Genomic DNA, 15,071 nt, shown 5'->3' with positions numbered 1-15,071 from the left:
GCCACCCAGCCGCCCTGTATGCCATACTTTTTATAAAAAAAAAAAATGTTTATTTTACTTGTTTTGAGACAAAGAGAGAGCCAGGGAAAGTCAGAGAGAGAGAGGGAGAGAGAGAATTCCACGCAGCCTCCTGCTGTCAGCACAGAGGCCGAGGTAAGGCTCAATCTCACAGACCATGAGATCATGACCTGAGCCGAAATCAAGAGTCAGACGCCCAACCGACTGAGCCCCCCCAGGCACCCCTGCGTCTGTTTCTTTAAATCGGGTCATGTGTTCACACAAGCCTAAAACCAATTCACTTAATAAAATTAATAATTCCTTAATGTTCTTTAATACCCGGGCCATACTCGAATTTCCCCCAATTGTCTCAAGTTGCTTTCACGGGTGTTTTCTCACATTTAGGTGCTTTGGGCCGAGCGTGTCTTTCACTGGAGGACAGATTTCACACCCCCTCAGTGTTTCTCCTCGATAGCGTTCATTTTTTTAAGACATCAGTCTTAACCCAGTGTCTGTCTCCAACCCAGTGGAAAGTGTCTCTCTTACGTGGCCAGTTTATATAGTGACGATCAATGTATTTAGAACCAATTTTTCTATCTTGTTTGGTTATTTCTACAGCATCCCACTTTTTTGGATGGAATTTTTATTTTTTAACGGAACCGGGTGTCTTCATTTTGTTTTCTTGTGTTTATCCTTCCTCGGCCCTCTGTTCTCGATAATTAGCCTGAAGGTTTCCACCTCATGCGTCCCCATCGTCTCACCTTATGCCGTGTGAGAGGGGGGCCTTCGGGAGGACCCGCCCTTCGAATTTGGCCTACGTCCCCTGCTTTGGGGAGCTTGAGAACTGGGACGAGATGTTACATCAGCAGAGCGGAGACACAAAGAAAACCGCACTGGGAGACAACTATTCTCATCTCTATGCTGGGGTGTGGGTGGGCACGAGTTGACCCTGGACTGGATCTCGGCCAAGCAGGAGGGAGCTGGCAGGGAGCCACGGGCAAGTCCCGTCCGGGAGTCTGACAGACGAAGGTCTCCGGGCAAGCAGGGCCGACAAAAGGACAGATCTGCAACCAGATGGAGAAGCCTTGCCCTGTGGAGGGCAGGCCTCTTGGCCCCAGCAGAGTACTTCTGAGGAAGCCACGAAAGCCCCCCTGCAGACAAGTGGCCCCTCTGAACACCTGCCAAGTCCGGCCAGCAGCAGCGGCAGACCTCAAGCCACAGAAGGTGGTGCCTCGTCCCCAGGGGAGACCGGTCGTGGGGGCAGCCGCAGCCGGGGTCTGAGGCTTCCCTGTGACCCGGCCCCGTGGGCAGGGCTGACTGGCCAAGCGGCAGGCTGGGCTTGAAAGCTGAGAGCCACCGGGGATGGGGGGCGTGGAGCGGAGGGGCCACGGGAAGAGGGGGCCACAGGAGGGGTACGAGATCCGAGACTCGGGGGCGGGGGGACACGGCCAGCCCGAGTGGCCAGGAAAGAGGGGCGCGCAGGGGGCCGGGGGCGACAAGGCAGAGGAAAGGTGTGGGGAGCAGGGGGAGGCAAGGGGGGTTTTCACAACATCGGTGAGAGCACACACCGAGTTTCCTTCGGGCAGAGGTTTGGTTCGGGCTTTGGTTTGGGCTTTGGCTCCACTGACCATCCGCAGACCTCGGCTGCTGAGCCCCGGAAGAAGCCGTCCCGGGTCTCGTTCCGGGCCAAGGGTCCCGTCCTCGCGCATCGGTCACGTCCATCTGTCCGTCTCCCCGGCTACTCGCCTGTCTCCCCGCAACCCGAGATGCCCATTACTTGAGCTCAGGAGTCGGCCTGTTTCCTGCAAGGGGAAGAACGCAGCCGGCAAAGACAAAGGCAGGGAAGACCACCAGAGGGTCCAGGGCACAAGGAACAGGGCCCGGCTGTGCGCCTGACACACTTCACACCAGGCAGCTCTTGCTGCATTTCCTCCAGCAAAATCCTCCCTTACTGGGCTTTATTTTATCCTGCGAAAATAAGCCGTATCATCAAACAGCATGAAATCCGCAAACCGAAACCTCAACACCTCCGGCCCGACAAGACCCCCTGAGTGTACAAAAGTCACTGCTGCTGGGACGGTCCCTTCCCACTCATTGCTTCTGCCGCTTGTTTCTGGAGAACATGACTCCGATGAGGCCCACGGCGGCCAAGCCCACGCCGGCGATGCCAGCCGCCACGACGGCGTCTCTGACCTGCAAGAGAGCGGAGGGGAGATCAGAATCTGTGGGGACTCCGCGTGCAGGCCGTACCTGCGACAAGAACGCTCCGCTCCGGGAGACTCACATGCCCCTTGGCCCACTCGACAAACCCGGGAGTCAACGGATATTGGCAGGGAAATGGGGAGAAGAGGGCTGGATGGGGAAAGAACAGATGGATGGAGCCAGCTGGCCAGGAACGCACATGGGCCTAAGGGCAACTCGATTCACTCTGTGGGTATTGAAAGCACATAAACCCCCAGAGCGCGGTTGTGCGAAGGGCAGGGCGGCGAAGCCCGGGTGGCTGCGGGGAGCCCTTGAAGCGAGTGCAAAGCGGGGCAGGAACTCGTGTTGAATGGTCAGTATGCCAACCTTGACCTTCATGAGAGCCAGGACCTCGCCTGTCTCCCTTGCCTTGTGTCTGGCTGCACCCCCGTGCCCAGTTCTGCCAGGCACAGAGTTGCTCTCTACGAGTTCTTATATGAGCCCCCGACTACGAGCAGTAGTGATGTCATACTTTATTAGGATTGCTGACTTGTATTGCTTGTACTGGGGGGGGGGGGGGGGGAAGTGTCGCAAAAGTCAGAGTAGATTTCGGGGTAAAAAGTGAACGTGTGTCAAATTACACTCTCTCCTAAAACGAGTAAGGCACTCGTTTTAGGCATAATTCCACAAGGGACCCACAGAACTCTACATTCTAAGGCAGCAGCAGGAAAAGTTGAGGATCCACCCGAGTTGTACCACAGGATCCTCAGGAAAGATCACCTATTGGCAATGTCAAATACCTCCGGAAACAGGAGAGAGAGCTCTGCGGCTAGGTCCCCGGACCCCTCCTTAACCACAGTGGAAGTCTGAAAGTTTATGCTCTGCAGACGGTGAAACGGAAGACTTGGGGGCCTTCTGGAAATCCAGAAGCACACGTGAGGATGTGCCCAAAACAAGGGAGGGAGAGACCAGAAACATGCTAAAGGTGAGACCCTTGGCCCACCTGCCCCTCTCTGCTCCCAGAACTTGACCCATCACACAAGAGTCAGGAAAACTTTCCCAGGGAATCTGACCAGCCCAAGTAAAAACAAAAGATACCGATATGAAGATTCCCCAACAAACTGTCCACCTATGTCACCCAGAAGTGAAACTCAAAGTCAGCAAGCCACTGTCCCCTCTCAGTTCACTCGGACTTTCCATTCTGTAGGAAACCACCCACCCTGAGTCATGAGCATACGACCAGGATACCAGACATCTGAGGAAGACTCTGAAACAGGAGACAGAGAGCAAAACCAACAAAACACAATCTGGGGAACCAGAAACCGTATCTATGTTTTTTAATAACTAGGTTTAGTTTTTTAAAGTTTATTTATTTATTTTGAGACAGAGAGAGAGCGAGCAGGGGAGGGGCAGAGAGAGAGAGGGGGGGGGAGAGGGAGAATCTCAAGCAGGCTCCACACTGTCAGCACGGAGCCTGATGTGGGGCTCGAACCCACGAACCGTGAGATCACGACCCAAGCTGAAATCAAGAGTCGGATGCTTAGCCGAATGAGCCACCCAGGCACCCAGAAACCGTATCGAGGAAAGAAAACATCTTTTTTAAAAATGATCGCTAGAGAATAAGAGGACGTACTGCATCCAATAAATAACACACGGTATATAACAAGTAATAGAATATTGAGAGAATAAAAACAATTCTTAGAAAGCACAATGGAAATGACAGACTCAATAGAAAGTTTGAAAGATAAAGTTGAGGAAATCTCTCAGAAAAAAAAAATTTTTTTTTAAAAAGAGCCAAAAGATGAAGACAAAGAAAACAGAAGCCAAAGGAAACAAGAGGGAATAATCCAGGCAGGCCAATATCTGAATAATAGACATTCCAGAAAGAGATAATACAGGAAACACAGAGGAGAATCAACAATGAAATAATCCATGGACTAAGCGAGGAGGGTTTTCAGATGGAAATGGTGTTCTGAGGCCCATCATGATGGATAAACGTAGACCCACCCCAAGGCACACGCCTGTGAAATTTTAGAAAACTGGGTAAAGAGAGGCACTTGGGTGGCTCAGTGGGTTGAGCGTCTGACTCTTGATTTCAGCTCAGGTCATGATCCCAGGGTCGTGGGATCGAGCCCCTGCTTTGGGCTCTGGGCTGAGCACGGAGCCTGCTTGGAATTCTCTCTCCCTCTCTCCTTCTGCCCCTCTCCCCCACTAGTGCTCTCTCTCTCTCTTTCTCTCTCAATATTAAAAAATAATAATAATAATAATAATAAAGAAAATTGGGTAAAGAAAAGATACTCCAAATGCTAGCACAGGGAAGAAAAACAGGAAACAGAGGAAAGATCAAGAGATCAAGAGTTGGGATCGCTTTAGATTTCTCCAAAGCAATTCCGGAAACAAGAAGACAATGGAATATTCCCTCCAAAATTCTAGAGCAAAACAATTTCTAAACTAGAAATTCCGTATGCAAACTATCAAATCAGGTGCAAGGGTAAAACAAAATAATTCAGAAACACAGGGTTTTCAAAAATGTACGTTCCATACATCCTTTTTCAAGAAGCTGCTAAAGAAGGTTCCCGCCAGAACAAGGGAGTAAACCACGAAAGAAGACACGAGGTGCAGAAGAGGGGGCGCTCCGGGACGAAAGTGGACAGAAGAGAATTTCTCCAGAATGATGGGGAGGGGAGATCCCCGGGACAACAGCCTTGTGCCAGCTGTAGAGAGTAACCGGGAGGCAGAAATATGGCCCCCTGAAGACGTCCATGTCCTAATTCCAGGGACCTGGAAGTATATTGTGCTACATGGCGAGAGAGAACTAAGAGTACAGATAGAATTAGGTCGCTAGTCAACTTACCCTAAAAAGGGGATCTAACCTTGGGTTACCCACGTGGGCTCCAAGGTGTAACCATGAAGTTCCTTACAAGATGGAAGAGGGCATCAGAAGAGTCAGCGTCATGCAATGTGAGAAAGGCTCAATCAACAATTGCTGATTTTGAACACGGAGGACGGGCTTCAAGCCGAGCAGCGCAGGAAGCCTCTAGAAGCCAGAAAAGGCAAGAAAATAGATTCTCTCCCGGAATCTCCAGAAAAGAACACAGCCCTGCTGGCACCTTGATCTTAGCCCAGTGAAACCATTTTTAGACCTCTGACCTCCACGACGGTAAGGCAGTAACTCTGGGTTGTTTTAAGCTACTAAATTTGTGGTAATTTGTGACGGCAGCCAGAGGAAGCTTATACAGTAACCAAACCAGATGACAGCGGTGTGCCTCAGCATCCCCGTTACCTCATGTACTGTCTTTCGAACCTAAAGCAACTTCTGAGGGATGTGGTCTACGTAAATTAAGAGAAACTCCGAGAAATAAGAAATGAAGAGATCATGGAACCAGGGTATCCGACCCAAGAGAAAGGCAAAGGAAATCCCAAGGAAGACAGCAAAGGGAAATCCTGGGCTAAAACCATGCGGTCAGCCAAGAGCCAACCAGCACTGACGGCAGAATGGCCATCTCGGGGATGCGTGTGTCCAAAGAGAACATCCTGGAACTGATAGATTACTTGGACATGATTTCCCTTGTGGAAAACTGTACTGAGGGCTAATCAGACAGCGTGGGGAGAACTGACAATAGGTACAAGGAAAACTAAGCAATGAAAGGGGATAATAATTATCTTCGAGGAAAAAGGAAACCCTGGGGCGCCTGGGGAGCTCCGTCGGTTAGGGGTCCAACTCTTGGTTTCGGCTCAGGTCACGATCTCATGGTTCATGCGTTCAAGGCCCATGTTGGGCTCCACGCTGTGACATGGAGCCTGCTTGGAAGCCTCTCTCTCTCCCTCTCTCTCTGCCCCTCCCCCGCTCATTCTCTCTCTCCCTCTCTCTCTGCCCCTCCCCCGCTCATTCTCTCTCTCCCTCTCTCTCTGCCCCTCCCCCGCTCATTCTCTCTCTCCCTCTCTCTCTGCCCCTCCCCCGCTCATTCTCTCTCTCCCTCTCTCTCTCTCTCTGTCTCTCTCCCTCTCTCTCTGCCCCTCCCCCGCTCATTCTCTCTCTCCCTCTCTCTCTGCCCCTCCCCCGCTCATTCTCTCTCTCCCTCTCTCTCTCTCTCTGTCTCTCTCCCTCTCTCTCTGCCCCTCCCCCGCTCATTCTCTCTCTCCCTCTCTCTCTGCCCCTCCCCCGCTCATTCTCTCTCTCCCTCTCTCTCTCTCTCTGTCTCTCTCCCTCTCTCTCTGCCCCTCCCCCGCTCATTCTCTCTCTCCCTCTCTCTCTCTGTCTCTCTCCCTCTCTCTCTGCCCCTCCCCCCCCCGTCTCAAAACTAAATAAACGTTAAAATAATAAGAAGAAATATACAAGAAATTCAGAAATAGGTACATGCCAAACTCAAAGAGAGAAGAGTGGCTGCTGGGGGGGATGGGGAGGAGTAGAGAGGTGTGGGGTAGGGTACCCTGAGCCCTGGTTGTCTTTACAAATTGTGTGCATGCATTACTTGGAAAGATTAAAAATTAAATTTCAAAGACTTCTCCAGAAACACCACCACCAAAAGACAAAAAAATAGAGGCAACCACAGTTAGCTCAGAAACCTGCCGCGAAACCCTTCTGCACCCACTTGGAATGCCGACGCCACGTCTACAAGACTTGAAAGGCAGGAAGGTGATGGGGAAGCCATCCCATAGGTGAGGCAAAGACTACGGGCATTTCAGGAAGACACACACGTGACATCCCAGCAGACAGCCACGGGAAAACGTCGCTGATGCGTCACACAGACAACTATGTGTTACGCTGATCGAACAGAAGCATGTGATTAAATGATTGCTGTTGTGATAGTCTGGCTTTGTGACGGGGCCACTGGGGGCTCCTGCACGCCTGCACGTGCGCGCGCACACACACACACACACACACACACACACACACACAGAGCTCAGATTCGTCCTTCACTTTGTTGGAAACCTTCCCCTTACCTCTGACCTCTGCCCCTCAACCTGGTTTGTCTCAAGTGCCTAAGAGTGCACTCAGCTTTGCTCTTGGTGTTCCAGACGACAGGACTCTGTCTACCTCTGATAGGCTTTCAGGAATTAGATCTGCTGTCCCCGGCTCTTTTTTCACCTCAACATTCAAGTTCATTCGACGTGCACAGCACTCTCCTTGTATAATTCGAGAACCCGACAGTCTGCCACTGAGCCGAAACGTGGTGGCCATAGATGAGCTCTGTGGACGTTAAGACCCTCGTTTTGGTGTCGATAAAAAGCCTCTGCTAGTGAGTGTTGAGGATGTACTCTGAAGCTTAGAAAACACCCCAAAGGGCACCTGGGTGGCTCGGTCGGTTGCACGTCCAACTCTCGGCTCCTGCTCAGGTCATGATCGCATGGTTCATGGGTTGGAATCCCGCATTGGGCTCTGCAGTGATAACGCAGAGCCTGCTTGGGATTCTCTCTCTCTCCCTCTTTCTCTGCTCCTCCCCTGCTCTCTCTCTCTCTCAAAATAAATAAATACACATTAAAAAAGAAAAAAACACCCCCAACACAGAAGTCAGTTGCCCTAATGTACACTCCAGCCGCAGAGCCAATGTATCCAGTGGCCCTTTCCCCAGTTTCTTTCCCAGCTTCTAAGCCACCGTGTCCTCACAGCCACCGTTCCGCCCTTCACGTGTTATCAGGTGCAGCAGCAACACTGAAGGTAACAAAACTCAGCGGAAACAATTCAGATCAGCAAGAAACCGTGAGAAAGTTCGGCCTCTTCCCATTTCCAGCACTATCCAGGCGCAACTCTGGGGGCACGGGCTCCCGTGACAAAGCACAGGGAGAGCCAGCCCTCCCTTCCGCCCACAGCCACTGTCCCCAGTGAAGACACAATGCCCCAAATCAGCAAAACTGTGCTTTTTCCCAACGAAGGCAGGAAAAAGCATCATGAACAAGGATCAAGAAATCTCACCCACAAACCAAGTCAGCCGTTGAAGCAGAACCAGGGACAGCAAAGACAACGATTTTCGATCCTCGCTTTTATGCCAAGAAGTCCAATGAGGACAACGTGCCAAAAATTGCAGGAATAAAAAGGATGGAAACTATGAACTTGACACCCAAAACGAACACGCTTACCCAACACGGTCGACACTGCCCTTGCCACCTAAGCTCACAGGCTGCCTGGATTGGATGCTGTGGCTGCCCAAACTCCTACATGACCCCCTGGAGAGAGGAACTTGGAGGTCTTCGATGGTGAAAAATATATACATCTTGGTGCTGCCCAGGCTTACGTGGGCCATAAATGGACCCACCATAGCTGTGCGCGGTGTCAGGAAATACGCCCCCATCACTGACGTCACGAGCGTGGTACCCAGAACCGCCGTTCCCAGCAGCCAAAAGGCATGACGACGGAATCCGGACGAAGCTGCTGACCTGACATTTGCCTACAAGCCAACCTTTAGCCTTCCTCCTGGAGGAAATCCGGCATGGCCTTGTGACAGCTGTGCTTCTCTGTTATGGAACCTGCCCGAAAGCACTTGTCCCCAGCGTTTTCCTCGCTCGACGGATCTGTCCGGGTGGGACAAACAGTTTCAGATGATGCAGGAGGCACAACGCGCCCCCAGTTCTCTACAGAACCTCACAGAGTGAGGGCAAATGCTGAGGCAGCGGCTTCAGACAAAAGGTACTTTGTCAAGGAAAACCACAATAGCCTGACTGCGAGCGTGGTCCGTGAGGCATCAAAGGGTATCATCAAATGCAAGAAAGTGGTCTCTAGTTAGTTCTGATAGTGCACATTTTACGGGGGATGGGGGGGGGGGGCGGGTAGTGACCAGCCTGAGAGAGTCAGCACTACGGCCACCACCGAGCATTTCCTAGTCGCGGGGCTGCTGGGTGAGCCCAGGCCCCGCGCTGAATTATGGGAGCTCTGATCACAAAAAAGGGCCACATGGTGTGAGCACACACAGGTCTTCAAGGAGAACAGCATGAAACAGAAAAAGCTGTCCCTCGTTAGAAAGGCGAAGAAATCTGCCTTTTTGTTTTTTTAAGCGGACAGACTGAAATTCTGTTAGACCACAGAAAATTAGGCGGTTAGACGACACAGCTCCCCCGCGCGAAGCCCCAGAATTATTTCTGGGCACAGGAAAATTCTAACGTGCGCTTTCTTCACTCTTAGCAAGGTTCTAAGTGGATAAAAGAAGAACAGTGTTGGGGCCCCTGGGTGGCTCAGGTCACGATCTCACGGTTCGTGAGTTCGAGCCCCGCGTCGGGCTCTGCGCGGACAGTGCGGAGCCTGCTTGGGTTTCTCCCTCTCTCTCTCTCTCTCTCTTTCTCCCCCTGCCCCTCCCCCACTTGTGCTCCCCTCTCCCAAAATAAATAAATAAACTTAAAAAAAAAAAAAAGAAGAAGGTTATTCAAAACACAGGATTCCATCAAGGCAGCGGCTGACGACGGCAGGGATCCTGCCTCTAACTGCTTCATCATCTTTGTGCCTGACGTCCAGCCACAGTCAGCTGACGGCATGGCCCGGCTCCGGGGGGACGGGGACACAGGCTGGGGACGCACCTGATCGCTGCGGGCGACTCCGTAGCGCAGCTCGTTCACAAAGTGCTCGCAGTTCTCACAGGGCAGCGAGTAGGGCAGCTCCTGGCCCACCAGCTGCTCCGCCCGCTGGACGATTTTGCCGGGAGGCAGCGGCGAGTACTTGTCATCGTGTTTGTTATTGACGTGGTACCTGTCTCTCCCGACCACGTCATCCAGCCGCTCTTTTTTCACCACGGCCTTCTCAGTCAGGGTGGACATGATGCTGGCCGCGCCCGCTCCCGCAATTTCACCTGAGGATTCACAAAGAGGAGACAGAGGGATCGGTCCCGGGCAGGCCCGTCGGGGTCCGTCCGCAGGCCCTTGGCACCAACCACGAGAGCGTGAGCCGATGTGGGAGGGAACGGGGAGCAGGGCCAGACACCTGCTGTGTGGCTTTGGAGAAGGTACTTGCGGTCTCTGGGCCCCGGTTTCCTTATCCGAAATGTGGAGTGGTCAAGTTTCGGGATTTGGTGTGATCTTTTTTTTTTTTGGACCCAGAGAAGCTGACCTTCTCCACCCTGTGACTCCTCAGGGGCCCTCTTGGCTGTGCAAATATGGGCCCTGAGCACAGCCATCTCCCTAGGGGAATAGAGTATGACCCTTCTGGGAGTCCAGCAGGGATGCGCTCCCGTGACAAACACAAGGCTGATTACTGCCGAAAAGGTGGATCTGTAGCTCCCAGACTTCTGGAAACAGTTCCTCGAGACGTGGTGCCAGGGAGGCCCACTGGGTGCACTGGCACGGCCCCGGCCGAGGCTGAGGGACTGGAAGGGACACCAAAGCTCCAGAAATTAAACTGCCTGTGGAATATTACTCAGCCACAAAAAAGGATGAGGTCTTGCTATTTGCAACAACACGGGTGGAGCTTGAGGGTATTAACGCGAAGCGAAAGAAGTCAGACGGGGAAAGGTGGATTCCGTATAATTTCACTTACACGTGGAACTTAAAAAACGAAACAAATGACTAAAGAGATAAACGAAAAGCAGAAACAGACCCATAAGACAGAGAATGAAACGGTGGTCGCCAGAGGGGAAGGAGCAGGGGTGGGGTGGGAGTGGGAGGTACAGGCTTCCAGTTACGGGGTGAGGCAGTCACGGGGATAAAAGGGACAGCACAGGGAGTGTCATTAGGGATGTCGTAGTAGCCTCTTCTGGGGGCGGATGGCGTCTAGACTTGCGGTGAGCACAGCGGAACGGGCAGACTTGTCCCTTCACTGCACACCTGAAGCTAATGCAACATCGTGTGTCAGCGATACTTCAATTTAAAAAAAATAGGGGCGCCTGCGTGGCTCAGTCGGTTGAGCATCCAACTTCGGCTCAGGTCATGATCTTGCGGTCTGTGGGTTCGGGCCCCGCGTCGGGCTCTGTGCCGACAGCTCAGAGCCTGGAGCCTGCTTCGGATTCCGTGTCTCCCTCTCGCTCTGCCCCTCCCCTGCTCGCGCGTTCTCTCAAAAATAAAGAAACATTAAAAATTTTTTTTTAAGTTAGCCATTAAAGAAAATATTAATTAAGTAGGATGCCTGGGTGGCTCAGTCAGCTGAGCATCCGACTCTTGATTTTCTGCTCAGGTCACGATCTCATGGTGTGTGGGATCGAGCCCTGTGTCAGGCTCTGTGCTGACAGCAGGGAGCCTGCTTGGGATTCTCTCTCCCTCTCCCTCTCCCTCTCTCTCTCTCTCTGTCCCTTCCCTCTTCATGCTCTCTCGCTCTCTCTCAAAATAAATAAACTTAAAAACAAATCTTTTTTTAAAAAAAGAAAATATTAATTAAGCAATCATAGAAAGGGCACATGCGTATGGCACACATTTGATGACTGAATTGGGGGAAATATCAGACTGGGCAGTATAACATCATGGTTAAAGGCCCAGAATGGAGAGTCAGACAGCCAGAGTTCAACTCCCACCTCTACCTCTATCTGCTGTGTGACCTTGGGCAAGGTGCTTAACTTCTCAGAGTCTCCAAGTCCTTGTAGAACAGAGATGATAACAGCCCTCTCTGTCCCTACTGTACCGCAGTGGGGGCTGCAAGGATGATCAGACCTGGCCATGTAAGGTGACTTCTCTGGTGCCTGGAACAGGGGGAGTGCCCAGCAAGTGTCAGCTGTCACTATCATTAGGGTCGTTCTCCATGCTTCCTTCCAACTCTGATTTCTACCATTTCCTGAGTAGCATGAGGTCAGTCCTGAGCTATCTGGCAAGATTCCTGCGTAGCTCTCATGAGAAGATACATGTGGAAGCAACTTTTCCCATTAAAGGAGCATCACCCACCCAATGACCTGTGACACACACCTGTCCCCAGGATCCCTGCCATGCCCTCCCCTGTCTCCTGTCCACCAGGTACATCCACTGTGCAATCAGTCAACACGGAGGCCCTCCTGTGTGTTGGGCCTTGTCCAAGGTGCTGGAGAGAGTGGCATGAACTGGACAGGGTGCCTCCCCTCAAGTGGCTCATATTCCAGTGAGAGGACTCACCCCGATAAGGAGCAAATACACAAAATCAGGTACTTCTAGGTAGTGAATATGCTCTGGATTAGATTAGGTGAAATATTACAGGAGACGATGACTAGGAGAGGATTACAGGAGAGGGGAGGCTCGGGAAGGGGAGGGCCACCCCAGGGAATGGGCGTCGAGTGGAGCCTGGAATGATGGGGGCAAGGCAGCTGTGCTGAGATCCAGGAAGGAGCATCACATGCAAAAGGAAGGGCAAGGGCAAGGGCAAGGGCCTCCAGAAGGAAGAGTGTGGTAGGCTCCAGAGGCTGCAGGGAGGCCGGTGTGGCTGCAATCCAGAGACCCAGGAGGAGGGGAGAGAAAGATGAGGGTCAGAGAGGCAAGCAGAGGCCAGACCACACCGGACCTCATGGGCCACAGTATAAACTTTGAATCTTATTCTATGTGTCATGGAAAAGCCGATCAAGAATTTGGGGGGTGGCTGTGTGGCTCAGTCAGTTAGGCCTCCGACTTCGGTTCAGGTGAGTTCGAGCCCCCCATCAGGCTCTCTGCTGTCAGCGCAGAGCCTGCTTCGGACCCTCTGTCTCTCTCTCTGCCCCTCCCCTGTTCATTCGCACTCTCTCTCTTGGCCTCTCTCAAAAATAAACATTTAAAAAAAAAAGAATTGGGGCACCTGGGTGGCTCAATCAGTTAAGCATCTGACTTCAGCTCAGGTCATGATCTCGCGGTTCGTGAGTTCGAGCCCCACATCGGGCTCTGTGCTGACAGCTCAGAGCCTGGCGCCTGCTTTGGATTCTGTGTCCCGCACCCCCCCTCTCTGCCCCTCCCCTGCTCATGCTCTGTCTCTCTCTCTCACAAAAATGAATAAACTTAAAACAAATTCAAAAAAAAAAAAAGAATTTTAAGGGGCATCTTCTTCCCAACTGGTCTTTGGCACGTTGTCTCAGAGCTGGTGAGAAGCACTCCCACACCCCAGTTGGCACTTTTTCCTCATCCCCCCCCCCCTCCCGGGGACCTGCCCTACTCAACTTAGGGTGCCATGAAGGGGGAGGCATCCAGGTGAGCTCTGGTGCTCGAGAGTGGTTAGGGACAGATAGCAAGATGGCTTCAGGAAATGCCAAAACTGGGCACCCTGCCCCCAAGTACAAAGCCACGGCCGTAATGCCAGATGACCAGTTCAAAGGTATCAGCCTCTCTGACCACAAAGGAAAATCTACGCTGTGTTCTTCTCCTACTCTCTTGTCTTTTCACCTTCGCTTCCCCCATGGAGATCTTTGCTGTCAGTGACAGGACGGGAGAATGTAAGAAACTCGATTGCAAATGATTGGTGCTTCTGTGGACTCTCACTTCTGTCGTGGATCCACACGCCCAGGACTGGGACCCAGGTATCGCACCCCCAGGGTACCATCGCTCAGGACAATGGAGTCTTCAAGACTGATGAAGGCATCTCATTCAGGGGCCTCTTTATCATTGATCATGAAGGAATCCTTCGGCACATCATGTGAATGACCTCCCTGTCGGCCACTCTGTGGATGAGACTCTGAGACTCGTTCAGGCCTCCCAGTTTACTGACAAGCATGGGGGGGAGTGGGCCCAGCTGGCTGAAAGCCTGACAGTGATACAGTCAAGCCCAATGTCCAGAAGAGCAAAGAATACTTCTCTAAGCAGAGGCGAGCGCTGGGTCATTTTCGGGCCGGGCTGCAGTGGGCGGCCATGAAAACAAAACCTCTTTTGTACCATTGTCATGCTTAAAACACAAGACTTTAGATTTGGTACTGGGATAGGACAGGCCTTTCCTGCAGGGGCTGGGGAGGCCAGCCTTTCTTCCTCGGGTCTGCCTTCCTTCCTTTCTTCCTGGTCACAGCTCAGGCTGTGCTATGGGGCAGGCCACCTGATCTGCAAGGAAGTGGGGCATCGCTTTTGATCTTTGGTTGTTTCTATTAAACTTGAACTGAGAGGGGGGAGGAATTTTAAGGAGAGAAGTACATAATCAGATTTATACTTTAGAATGATCATGCTGGCTGCCCAGGGAAGGAGGGACGGGCCACAAGCGGGCAAGGGGCAGAGAGACCAGCCGGAAGCTTCAGAGGAGAGAATGGTGGCTTACCCCAGGGCACGACAGTAGAGACGGTGAGAAGTGATCAGACCCGGGGTCTGTCTTGGAGAAAAGGCAACCAGCTTTCCTGGTGGATCAGATGCGGGGTGAGAAGGATTGAGGATGACGCCTGGATTTTGGGCTCCAGAAGCTGGGTAGTGTCATCCACTGGAGACTTTCAGGGCGTGTCAAGTTCAATGTGCCAACTGGACACCCGAGTGGAGATGCCAAGTGGTCAAGAGGCTATGTACAAGGCTGAAGCTGAGCGGGGAGGCCTAAGCTGCGGGTATGGGCTTAGGAAACATCCACCAATAGAAAGTGCTGGAAGCCAGGGACCCGAGAGGTCACCTGGGGAGAGTAAGGATGAGGGATATGGGACAGGATGAAGAACCCACACAGGAGACCATGAAAGGAGGGCCCAGTGAGAGAGGAAGAAAGACGGGTGCTGGGTGAAGACCAGAGAGAGGTTGCTCGTGTCAAATGCTGCAGAGAAGACTAGTAAGTTTTGATGAGAAAATGGACCTTTAGCTTTGTCAAGATGTGAAAGGTCTTTCAGTAGCTGTGAGAAGGGCTACTTTGGGAGGGGGCTAAACAAAGAGACAGCCCAGTGGAGGGAACCGAAGAGAGACAGGCAAGTGAAGAAGCGTTGATGGCCATGGTAGACAATCAAAGATTCACTCTACAGGGAGTTATCTAGAGAAGACATGGGGGTGAGGCCATTAGTTAGAGGAAGGGGGAGGGTGGGGGCAAAAGACTTGTCCAAGAATGTCCACAGCAACTGTATTCACAGCAGCCGAAAACTGGAACCCATCCAATGTCCGTCAGCGGG

At 52.2% G+C, this 15,071-nt stretch overlaps 1 protein-coding gene and 1 pseudogene across 3 annotated transcripts in view; one reads left to right on the top strand and one right to left on the bottom strand.

The window, feature by feature from the left end:
• Window positions 1-39: 39 nt before the first annotated feature.
• Window positions 40-15,071, bottom strand: part of LOC132661909 (phospholipase A and acyltransferase 3-like) — a 37,159-nt gene continuing 22,127 nt past the window's right edge. For all 3 annotated transcript variants that reach the window (XM_060607007.3, XM_060607008.3, XM_060607006.3), the window contains exons 4-5: window positions 9,685-9,953; window positions 40-2,190 (exon numbers count right to left, since the gene is read on the bottom strand). In XM_060607007.3, coding sequence (XP_060462990.1) covers window positions 2,089-2,190; window positions 9,685-9,953 — 371 coding nt within the window. In that variant the 3' untranslated portion in view covers window positions 40-2,088. The remainder of the gene's footprint in view (window positions 2,191-9,684; window positions 9,954-15,071) is intronic.
• Window positions 13,218-14,935, top strand: LOC132661913 (peroxiredoxin-1 pseudogene; annotated as a pseudogene).

The sequence above is a fragment of the Panthera onca genome, chromosome D1 (assembly GCF_046562875.1).
Source record: "Panthera onca isolate mPanOnc1 chromosome D1, mPanOnc1 haplotype 2, whole genome shotgun sequence".
Taxonomy (NCBI): Eukaryota; Metazoa; Chordata; class Mammalia; order Carnivora; family Felidae; genus Panthera; species Panthera onca.
Note: the sequence above shows the minus strand (reverse complement) of the source record. Positions and strands in the feature narration are given on the sequence as shown.